Source organism: Camelus dromedarius, chromosome 19, assembly GCF_036321535.1.
Source record: "Camelus dromedarius isolate mCamDro1 chromosome 19, mCamDro1.pat, whole genome shotgun sequence".
NCBI classification, from domain to species: domain Eukaryota; kingdom Metazoa; phylum Chordata; class Mammalia; order Artiodactyla; family Camelidae; genus Camelus; species Camelus dromedarius.
In genome coordinates, this window is record NC_087454.1 from 23,269,255 (window position 1) to 23,281,825 (window position 12,571).

Below are 12,571 nucleotides of genomic sequence, written 5' to 3' on the forward strand. Positions count from 1 at the left end.
CCAACAGCTCAGAGGCAGCAGCACTTCCGCCCTCAGTCTAGCACAAGAAGGCCCTAGGAATCCTCCAGGACTGGAGATAAAGCTGCAGAGCAAGGTAAGAATCACACTCAACTGACTTGACTCCAAATTGGTGCATGTGGTCTCTCTTGCCAATCACTCCAGTCTCCAGTCTTGAAGCAAATCCAAAATGTTAAATCATTTCATCTGTAGATATTTCAGTATATATCTTTAAGACCCTCTTTTAACTACAATACCATCATCACACCTAAGAAATTAATAATGGTTCTTTGACATCATCAAATATCCAGTCAATGTTCAAGTTTCCCTGATTTCTCATAAATGGTTGTAGTGCTGGAGGGCCTCTAAGATGATCTGCAATGGCTAATTACTATTCATGCCCTTTCATGAGCCCTAACCTTAAGTGTAGGATGGACCTGGTAGCTTACTTCTAATAAATAGACTACAACAAAAAGGCTAAGATGTCACTTTTGAGGTTAGGTTGCCAGAAGACTGTGGCTTCTGCCTTGGTTGCTCTCTGGCTCTCTGTCTCTTTCATTCAGGTCACCAGCTATCAGAGTTAGCTTCAAGGACATGTGACCTCAGCACTCACGCAGAGCCCTGGGCTTAGAAGGCTCCGTGCTTGACTTAATGCTCCACTCTGACTATTTTGAAATTCTGGATAGTTCTTGAACTAGGGACTCTGCATTTTCATTTTGCACCGGGTGCCACACATGTAGTTTGTCCTGCCAGTTGCCGTATTGTGAGGACACTCAAGCAAGAGTTAGAAATTTGGCAGGTAAGGAAACAAATGGTAGTGATATAAATAGAATTCACACTTTTTTCTATTCATCTAGTACAAGCAATTGTTTACTCTAGACAAGTGGACCAGGCATGATGTATATTGTCTGTGGGTGAAAAGCCTTCGTATCTTCCTTACCTTGGGGAAGTTGCACAAGGCCAACACTTATACCAGCAAGTAAGTCTCCAAGAAGCCAGTCCTTGAAACGATAAAAACACATCCACTCTAGGAAGGGAAAAACCGTAAGCATGCATCTTCGGAACTTGTGCCATGAGCAGCTGTGAGAAAGAGGAAGAGACTTGATAAGGTTCTCCAAAAACAAAAACACAACCCACAAACCTGTAGTCAAGAAAAGGCACAGCACATCCTTCTTCCCATACAGCAGAGTTTCTTGTCAGCACTATTGACATTTTGACACATTGGACGCTTTGTTGTGGGGCTCCCCTCTGCATTGTAGGCTGTTTAGAAGCATCTCTGGTCTCTACCCAATAGATGCCAGTAGTAAGCAGATGTCCTTACCAAGTTGTGACAACCAAAATGTCTCCAGACATTGCCAAATATTTCCTGGGGGACAACATTGCCTCCAGTTGAGAACCAGTGCCATATATAGGACAAGAAGTAAGTCTTGTAAGTCAGCATACAAATCAGGTCTGTGTTTTAACAGAAATTTGAAAAGAATTCAACCTACCAAAATTTTCCAGTAGAAAAATGGACTGTTACTACTTTCTCTTGGTAAGAACAGTTTTTTGAGATGTGATACTGGTGGGTGGCAGGGAGTTAACACATTCACATCATTCCTGTATACTAAAATTTTTACTGAGTATTATTAACTCTATGTGGCTTTGACCTATAACAAGAAGAAATTTATAGAAGATATAGAATATGGGTCCTGTGCTTAAGGAGTTAGCCATGTTAAAAAAAAAAAGGCAATAAGATTAAAAAAAATAAGGCTTTCATTATCCTTTTATGCAGCATATAACAACCGGAAGCAATTGTGTTCCCCAAGAGACATTTGGCAATATCTGGAGACATTTTTGATTATCACGACTAGCATCTGGTGGATAGAGGCCAGGGATGCCACTAAACATCCTACAATGCACAGGACAGCCACAAAAAATGATTTTATGGTCTAAACTGTCAACAGTACTGAGATTGAGAAAACCTAAACTTTAGATCATCTAAAAGAGCAGAATCATTGTAAACCAATCAATCGGTTAATTAATCAATAAAATTAATTTGGTTTTAAATTGCTGTTTGCTATTTATATCTTAGTATGGGCTGAAAGCAAAGAGTATGGAGATTTTTCATGTATGAGCTGTGGCTGAATAATTGGGATTTGACTATAGCAACAAATATAACTTCAGGGTATGCAAGGCTAAAATGTATGCTCAGAAAAGAAGTAATTTCAACATGTTTGACTCTCACAGCTATGAACATTACTCTCCCTAAGGTAACTAAGGCCAGATAAGTGTAAATGTCTTCGTCAAGGTCAGAGTAGTAAGAGTGGGCAGAGCTGGGGCTAGAAACCAGATCTCCTGATGTTTAGTTCAGTGTTCTATCCACTCTATTACTGCCACAGTTCCTATTGGCAGCTGTCAAATGCTGCTCAGGGGCCAGGAGCAAGACCATAGGTTTGGAAATAGCACCACATGGCTATTTTTATGAGAGTCCCTGGGTGTAAGGCAGGTGTAGAGAATGTGCTCTCTCCAATTATGGTTCTCTACGGGGGAGGGGTGAGCATGGCATTGGGACAATTTGTTCCTGTATCCAGTCCAGGGTCCCCTCCTTTCCATCTGGTGGATGACAATCCACCCTAAGGAGAGTCATCAAAGCTCTTTAGCATGGCAATAAATAAATAAATAAATAAATAAATAAATAAATAAATAAATAAAATGGATATGGAATAATGAGGATTTAAGACTGATGGGAATCAAGGAAGGAGTTAGAGGGATAGAAATTGAAGCTGGTAGGGGAAGAGTATAGGCACTTCACCATGAATCTTGATTTTAGGTTAAGACGTCTTAAAAGTGAGGAACGTAAGAGTTGGTGTGAAAGCACAGGAGAGATTTTTTACAAGAAAGGGAGTATTTGCAGTTGCTAACTAAAAGGGAGAAAATGAGGAAAAAGATGAGGTTTTCTGCAGAAAGAAAGAGATGGAGTTAAAAGATTATGATTTTTTTTTTTTACTAAAATAATCCCACTTATAGAGTGCTTTCTATTTGCTAGGTGCTTTACAAATGCTCTTTAAATTCTCACAGCCACTTTAAGAGGTAGGTGCTATTATCATCCCCATTTTATAGATGAGGAAACTGAGGCACAGTAGGGTGGAATAGCTTACCTAGGGTCACACAGTTGGGAAGCAGCAGAACTGGGATTTGGAACCAGGCAATCTGGCTTCTGAGTCTCAGTATTAACCACAGTGCTGTGCTACCTTTCAGGGTAAAATTCAGAAATGGATATAACTGTATGTTTGGAAGCAGGGAATAAGAACTGCTGTAAAAGCCCATGGGAGGCAGCAGAGGTCAGATTTGTGTCTAAGGGTGGGGCAGGTGGAGGGGAGGTAAGTTGAAATTTCTTTGGTGGTACCTGTTTATGATGAGGTATAAGCCAGGAAAAGATTATCCTTTTGTAGAGACAAAGCCAAAGTGGCCCCCAAATGCCCTCTTTGACATATGACCTCTGACCCATCCTGGAGCAGAAAAAATGAGAGTAGTAATATAGGACTGGGGAGGGACATCCAAGACCACAGCTTGCAAAAGGCAGGATATGGACAAAGGAGATGGCTCAGAGGGAGGAAGGCCTGCAACAGGGCCATGAGGAGGCCTTCCTCACTTGTCACCCAACACATGCCAACTGTGGGTGATAAAGTCAAAGGATGACAGGGACTAATAAATCCAGATCATAAGTGAGGATAATTTGAGTCATTAGGGTTACTATCATGATGTAGGTCACAAAGGGTTTTTACCCTAAAGTCTATGGATGACCCAGGGGTCTATAGATAGAATTCATGGGAGTATATAAACTTAAGGGAAATTATATCTTTATTTTTATTAACCTCCTAACTGAAATTTAGCATTTCCTTCTGTCATGAACATTGATAACAAACCACGATAGTATCAGCAGAGCTTGACTTTGTCACCAACAGAAATCATAAATATTTTCACATTATATTAAAACTGCTGCAGATATCTTAAAATAGCACTTATATTCATCAGTACTTACAAATTATGGTAGTTATTAGACCTACAATTATTAAATATCATAATTTTGGAAGGGATAGACTGGGATTTCAAAATTGTAGAATAGATAAACAAGATTATACTGTATAGCACAGGGAAGTATACACAAAATCTTACGGTAGCTCACAGAGAAAAAAAATGTGACAGTGAGTGTGTATATGTCCATGTATGACTGAAAAATTGTGCTGAACACTGGATTTTGATACAACATTGTAAAATGATTATAAATCAATAAAAATGTTAAAAAAATAAAAGCAATCAATTTCCAGATACTCAAAAAAATCATAATTTGGGGATTTTTTCATATTTTGATAACTATATTCCAATATAACTAATTTCCTTTATAATACTATGTATTTTAGGCATTTAAAAGTATTCTGGCAAAGACCATTCAATGGGGAAAGAACTGACTCTTCAACATATAGTGCTGAGAAAATGGGATATCCACATGGAAAAAAATGAAGTTGGACTCTTACTTTACACCATGTACAAAATTAAGAATGGATCAAGGAGCTAAATTTAAAAGCTAAAACTATAAAACTCTTAGAAGAAAACATAGGGGGAAATCTCTATGATCTTACATTTCACAATAGTTTCTTAAATATGATACCAGAATGACAAGTGACAAAAGAAAACTGTTGTGCACCAAGGACACTATCAACAGGGTGAAAAGACAGAATGAGAGAAAATATTTGCACATAATATACTTCATAAGGGCTTAATATCCAGAATTTATAAAGAACTCCTATAACTCAACAACAAAAAGCCAAACAACCTAGTTTTTAAAAGGGCAAAGGAAGTAGATATCTCTCCAAAAAAGATATACAAGTGAACAATAAGCACATGAAAAGATGCTCATCATCTTTAATACAAGTATGTGTTTAGAGAACATTGTCATCAATGAAGTGTTCACATATAAACAGACAATTGAGAGCAGGGGAAAAAAAGAGTGGTTAAATACAGTGCCTGGCCTGTAAAAAAAAATGCTGCAATAAGAAGATAAATGTTCAAAACAAATCAAAAAAATTTAGTTATTAGGGAAACACACACACACACAAAAAGAACAAAAATCAACCTACAATGCAACACCATTTTACACCTAATAGTATGGCTATAATCCAAAAAATGGATAATGACAAATGTTGGAGAGGATATGGATAAATTGGAACACTTGTACACTGCTGATGTGAATGCACAAAGGTGCAACTTCTATGAAAATTTTGGCAGTTGCTCAAAAAGTTAAATACAGAATTACAGTATGATCCAACAATTCCACTCTCAGGTGTATACCTAAAAGAACTCAGATACTCCTATGCCAAAATTCATGGCAGTATTATTTACAACAGCCAAAAAATGGAAACAACCCAAGTGTCCATCAAGAGATGAACAGACAACAAAACGTGGTATATCCATACAATGGAGTATCATCAGCCATAAAATGAAATGAAGTACTGACCCATGCTACAACATGGGTGAACTTTGAAAACATTATGCGAGGTAAAATAAGCCAGACATAAAAGACAAATATTGTATGATTCCACTTATATGAAATCTCTAGAATAGGCAATTCATAGAGATAGAAGTAGAAGAGAGGTAACCAGGGGCTGGGAGAGGGGGAAATGGGGCATTATTGCTTAATGGGTACAGAGTTACTGTTTGGGGTGATGAAAACGTTTTAGAAACAGATAGTGGTAATGGTTGCACAACATCATAAATGTCATTAATGCTACTGATTTGTACACTCTAAAAATGGTTAAAATGGCTGATTTTATGTTACATATATTTTACCACAATAAAAAATGTTCTGAAAAGAGGTTCAGAAGCTTTATCAGACTGCTAAAAGGTTCACAGCACAAAAACAAGTTACAGCCCCTGTACTGCAGGACCTGCATGGTCATTCTGCTATCTTTAAATAGTCCACCACGGTTGCTTTTTGTTGGTGTCGTTAGAAGACCATAATGTTGGTTAATCAAACAATGTATTAACTAAGTATCATTGTGGGGGGACATCTAAGGTCTTTATGCCCAAGAAGTTTACAATCAAGAAGATGCTGCAAGACAAACCACACACACACAAAAAATCTGAAGGGAAATTACACAATAAGCTAAGGGTTCTGATGACAGGAATTCAAAAGCGGAAGACAGGAGTAGGCACTAAAAGCATCAAGTAGAGTTTGGGGGCTGCCAGCCTGGTGACAGCTGAATGATGGCACATACGCACCTGCACTGGACATGGTGACTGAAGGTGGTGATGTCAATGTCCACGTTTCCAGAGGAAGCAGTCTTCCTTCTGTGCTCCTGCTGGAAGTTCTCCTCATTGTACACATCTCGCTTCACATCATATGGGAAAGAATTCTGCCTAAATCTAGAGCCAAAACCCTGGAAGCTTCTCTCTGGTTGCATCATTCCTGGATGAATAGAAAGAATTTAAGTAAAATCTAGATCCTTGGCACATTTTTATGGAAATAAAATTTCCATATAATGGTATCTTACATTTGCATAACACATTGCAGTTTTATAAAGCTTTCTCATTTATTGTATAATTTTACACTTGAAACAACCTTATAAAAGAAAGCAAAGTATATACTATTCTCATGTTACAAGTGGAGAAACTAAAGCCCACAAGTTTAAAAAGCCTTGGCTGTTGAATCATTAGAGTTGGGACTAGAACCCAAGCGTCTGGCTAGGAAGCCTAGTTTTCTTTATACTCAATTATGTTGCTATGTTGCAGGGAAGGATTAAGGGGTAAAAGTATAACCACCAATTTTCACTGAAAATGCTAAGGGTTAAGGGGTCAACACAGCGTCTTCTAACTTCTCTATCTAAAATAGCTTCCATCATTATCCTTTCACCCTTTCCTTTTCTTTATAGCACTTGCCAGTATTTGTCTATTTGTTCATTGTCTGTTTCACACACTAAAATTTAAGTCCAAGGGGAAAGACTTTGTTCACAGCTATGTCCTCACCACCCAAAATAATGCCTGACACTTAGCAGGCCTTCAATATCTCTTAAATGATGGTCAGGTATCTAGTTAGTGGCATCATGATGCAGCAGAAAAAGCACTGCACAGGATATCAGGAGACTGTGGCTCCAGCTCTGGCTATTTCTCTAACTAGCTGTATGACTGGGGGCAAATTTCTTAGGAACTGAGTTTCACTTTCCTTGTCCATAAAATGACATGGTTTGACCATATTACCTCTAAGGGTCACATCAAGCTTTAAAAATCTGTTGTATCATCCTGCTCTTAAAGAGACTGAGAAGGAGGAGTTAATGAGAATGGAGATTTATCCATCTCTGGAGAAAGTATAACCACTTTTGATCATCTGTGTTTTTGGATAATAAAAAGGCATGAACGCTAATATTCTTCCACATAAATGTGAAAAAGTGTATGCAGTACATATACAGGTAAACATTCAAATTCTGTAGATGACACAAATAGTTCTTTCACAAATAGGTGAGGTTGCAAACAAGTTAAATGTATCAGCAACATTGTTTTCCTTCAGAATTATAATGTATCAGAAGCAGCAAGCATCATTTCACCACTAACATTTATAGAGCGCTTACTGTATACTAAGCATTGCACTGGGTATTTTTCATGAGTTATTTCATTTAATTCCGACAGCAATTCTAGTACCACTATTATCCCATCAGGCGATATGACTGAGGCTTCAGAAAAGTTAGGTAACTGGGCCATTGTTATATAATGTATTTTTATCCTCAAAGCATTGGGTAGCAGAAATGTGCTATATAACACTTAAGAACTAACGATCACAAATTCAATAAAGAAGTGAGAATGTAGTTGGGGAATATAGAACAGGATGGAAGAGGTATTTTGCAGTGTATTACTGAAGAGAAATAGTACTTTGTGTCTTTTACAGAAAAAAAAAAAACCACAGGTAGAACTGTACACTAAAACATAAGTAATATTTTTTGCTTTCTTTCCCCAACTCATAGGAATACTGATCCAGACTGCCTTACTTTTCCTCTGTAATCTTACAATAAACTTCCATTACTAGAGTATATGTTTCTGGCGACTGAAAGAGCCTAATTAACCTGCTTATTATATTCCAATTATAAAAGATGCCATCCTGGGTTAGATCTGAGGTCTAGAATCCAGCATTCTGTTTCTGAAAGTGGCACTAAAGGAGGGATGGCATGAAGCAGGCAACCTATGAACATCACGGCATGGTGGGAACAGCGGGACTGGGAAAGGCAGCTGCAGCTGCTCAGCTGCAGCAATTATTGCCATGGGTCTTGCAGGGCCCAGCGTGGCCAGATCTGATCTTTTCCAAGAGAAGCCAAAATTCTAGATTTTTATGTGCAATCTTCTGACTTTTAAATGTTGTCAGTTACATTACATATTTTTAAAAACACAGTACACGTCTAACAAAACATCTCTGCAGGCCAGATTCAACTTGTGAACCACTAGTGTGTGACCTCTGTCCCAAGAGCCTTGTTGTTGAGGACACAAAATATCCTCATTTTCTTCCATCACAAATTATAGTTTATGCTCCAAGAATTTCTCTAACTCTTTTTCAAAGCTAAAGCATTTTATATTTCCTGTTGTCACACCCTTTGGAGGTATTGTATCTCATCTGTTTGCGTTTCGAAAGAAGCATTTCATTTTATTATCTTCAGTCTGCATCATTTAAATTTCAAGAGGTGGCCACCATCTCTTAGACTAGAATTTGATAAGTCTGTCTGCTTTTATTTTCACAATTTTACAAATTTCTACCATATGCACTCTTGGCCTTCATTCACTTCTGACTGAAGAATGCTATTTCATCTGTGGTCAATTAATTTAGTGTTCCACAAACTTTTGCTGAATTCTAGATGCTCTGAGGATACAAAAGAACAAAGACTCTACAATTTAGTAGAATAAAAATACCAAAATATGGTGCTGTAAGAGTTTAGAGGTGGGAAAGACAGGAATTAACATGTATTACTGGCCTGCCATATGCCAGCTTCTTCACACACATCATCTCAAGAGATAGGTATTATTTTCCCAATAATGATTATACTCATTTTACTGGTGCGTTGAGTTCCTCAGAGTCATACAATAAAAGGCAGAGCCAGAATCTGAACCTGGTCTTTCTGATTCCAAAATAGATGCCACATCCTAATGCCATGGGATCTCCTATAGAACGGGAATAATAGTCCCAACCTAGAGGGATGAGGATGGCCTCCTGGGAGAGATATAATCTGAACTCTCCTCTGGCTAAACTAGGGGCAGGGAGGAGAATAAGATATTCAGTATTAGGGGGAAGAGTATAGCTCAGTGGTACACTGCATGCTTAACATACATGAGGTCCTGGGTTCAATCCCCAGTACCTCTATAAAAAAATGTTAAATAACCTAATTACCTCCCCCCTAAAAAATCCTAACGAAATAAATAATTAAAAATTTTTAAAGAGTTAAAAGGTTTAAATAAAAGATATTCAGGAAGAGAACAGGATAACATTACAGAGATAATATAAGGCAAGTAATTAATAGGTCTGAGTAAAGCCTGTGTCAAGCCCAAAAAGTAGGTTGAAGCCTACTCCCGGAGGGTCTTGAATGTTGGGTTGAACGTGGATTTTTTTAAACTATTTAAAATGTTCAAGGAGTAGTAATATGCATAGAGATGTGCTGTGGCAAGATAATACATGTCAGTGGTATGGTCTTGAGCTGTGCTGTCCAGTATGGTAGCCACTGGCTACCGGTGGCTATTTAAATTTAACTAAATTAAAATAAAATGAAAAATTCAGTTCCTTAGTCACATTAGCTACATTTCAAGTGCTCAACAGCCACGTGTGGCAGGGGCTACCATACTGGGCAGGGCAGGTATAAAACACTGGCATTGTCACAGAAAGTACTTTTGGACAGTGCTGGAGATGGGAGAGACTGAGGCAAAATGATCAACTGGAGCCCATTGCTATTATGGTTGTCTAGGGTAGAGGCAATCAAGTCATAACTCATGGTACCACAGTGAGGATGGCTAGGATGGGCAGGTGGAAAGCTGCCTTCAAAGAGTTCATCATATGACTGGCTAAAGGCAGCAAGGAAAAACATGATTTCATTATTGTTTTGGTTTGTTTTTAGTAGTCATCTCTGGAATTTCTCTAGCTCCATTATGTCTTTCTTGACTTCTCAGAAACCCCAGTCATTCGTTTTCACGCACTAGCAGGACACTTTTCTATAAGGTATGATGATCAGAAGCTGCTACTGACAAGCTACGGTAGATGTACTTTAACGTGGAGAAGATGGTGCATTTCCCAAAAAAGTAATCCAAACTACACTGATGGGATAATGACCTTTCAGCTGACATACAACCCAAGCGGGAATCTGTTACTAGCTCCTACAAATTCCCTGATGTTTCTTGCCATGAGACAAAATATTTAGGTGGGTGGGCCATGGCCTGAAGAACTTAAAGTTTCATTTTCTTATTCTACAAGTGTGATATAATTTGGGGCATCTGGATTCACTACTTACTAATAAAAATTAATCTCTGGAGCCCACATCTGGTCCTTGTACAAACAGCATCAGCATAATGAAGGAATTTGTTAGAAATGCAAATACTCATGCCCCATTAATAAGACATAATTAATCAGAAACTCTGAGGATGGGCCAGTAGTCTGGTTTAAGAAGCCCTCCAGGTGATTCTGATACACAGTGAAGCATTTGGACCACTGTAAATGTAGCCAATTATCTTTGTTGAGTCAGTCTTTCAGATCTAACTTAGGGGGCACTGTTAATATGGGCACTTTTGACCCAGCTCCTTCATCCCCCATACTACCCCTATTTATCCAGTCATCCACTGATTCATTTACATCATGTTTTGAAAGTATTTAAAAAGCATAGAATAAAAAATTTAAATACAACCCAATTTTATGACTACTAACCCAATAGATGTGAAATCCTGAACCTTAGTTTCAAGACTCTCTTTCCCCTCATATGTCTTTCATATGTTCTCTATAATCATGATAATCATGGGAAGGTAAAATTCACTTCCAAAATTTCAGAATAGATATTTTTAATTCCATCAGAAGCAACAACCCTTTGCCCCTTACTACCTATGTTTTTGTGGTGAATGTATGTGGAAAAAGAAAAGGCACTGCAAAAGCGCATTGCTTTCAGTAACTTTCAGTCACTCTGTCTGGTGGCTGGGGATGAATAATCAGAGGACAGCCCTCAAGGAGACACACAGACAACTACCTTTAATGCGACCTGGTAAGAGTATTACCAATGAGCCGTCTTGGAGAGAAACTCATTATTGGGGTGGGGATGTTGAAGGTGGCTTCACGGGGGACATGGATAAACAGGACTTGATAGGAAAAGAAAGGGGCCAAGAGAGGTGGGAGAAGAGGCTGCGTCACAAGGAACTGAAAGAACAAAAGCAGTGATGTCTGAAAAGAAGAGGCGCGTCTGGGCAGTCGGGCCTCAGGAGGAGATGGATGGGGTGGTCAGGTGAGGCTTGGGCAGCAGACCAGCTCTGGGCTCCCAACAACCCACAGGAAGAGTGTGGAAGGATTCAGCTTGCCAAACGTACACACAATCTCTTGTCATTGCCATTCCACGCGGCATTTCAAAAGTAGAGACCACACCTCTGAGAGGGAAGCTCCCAGGGACGACCGTCATTCATTCATTCCACAAACACATACTGAGCGCCCACAACGATCCTGGCCCTGCGGTGACGGCCGCAGCCTCCGCCTGGGGACTCCCAAGGGTAACGAGGGACTGGTTCCTCGCATCCGACGCCGGAGCCGGGGCCCGCCGCGGCCTCGCCGCTCGTCACCTGGGGCTGACGGCAGCGGCTCCCCTGGTTCCCGGGTTCACCTGGCTCCTGGGCTGGGGCGGGAGGGCAGCCGTTGGAGTCGGACGCAGCTCCGGCCGGGCTGGCGGCGCTGTGGACGCGGACGCCGGCGGTTCCGAGCCGTTGCGGCCGAACCCGCGGGCGTTCCGGCGGGCGGGCGGGGGACAAGAGCGGGGAGAGGGGTCCCTGGGCGTGGAAGCCCCCTACCTGTGTCGCCCAGCCCTCCACTTGACCACTCTCGGTTGACGGCCTACTCGAGGCCAGCCTCGCGCCCCGCACTTCACATACTCCCGACGACCCCTTTGGGACAGACGGTGCGTAGGAAACTGGAAGCTGAAGGAGCCCCTAGCTCTCAACCCCACAAGCCTGGCTCCTCCCACTGAAGGGCATTCTCCCAGCGAGATCTCCTCTCTGGCCCTCTCCCCGCCAACACCCTTTAACCTCCTTCTGAAGCTCAATTCCTGTCACTGTCTCACTATGCCTTGTAGACCTACTTGGCCCAGTTGCAATTTTCCACTCGCTTGATTACTGTATTAACGTCTAATATATTATTCACTTTACCTATTCCTTTTTAAAATTTGTCTCATCTCCACAAGGGCAGGGATTTTTATCTCTTTTATTAACTGCTGTACCATGAGTGCCTAGAGTAATGTGGTATATATAGTAAGTGCTCAATAAATTTGCGTTGAATAATTGAATGATTGCCCCTCTGTTAATGTAAGCTCCAGGTAGGCAGCAACTG

At 40.1% G+C, this 12,571-nt stretch overlaps 1 protein-coding gene across 4 annotated transcripts in view; it reads right to left on the reverse strand.

Annotated features, from left to right (window-relative positions):
* The window catches only part of SLC26A8 (solute carrier family 26 member 8), a 52,451-nt gene extending 40,129 nt beyond the window's left edge, over positions 1-12,322 (reverse strand). For all 4 annotated transcript variants that reach the window (XM_031434849.2, XM_031434846.2, XM_064476428.1 and 1 more), the window contains exons 1-3: positions 12,037-12,322; positions 6,259-6,445; positions 938-1,077 (exon numbers count right to left, since the gene is read on the reverse strand). In XM_031434849.2, the coding sequence (XP_031290709.1) occupies positions 938-1,077; positions 6,259-6,443 (325 nt within the window). In that variant the 5' untranslated portion in view covers positions 6,444-6,445; positions 12,037-12,322. The remainder of the gene's footprint in view (positions 1-937; positions 1,078-6,258; positions 6,446-12,036) is intronic.
* Positions 12,323-12,571: the final 249 nt, after the last annotated feature.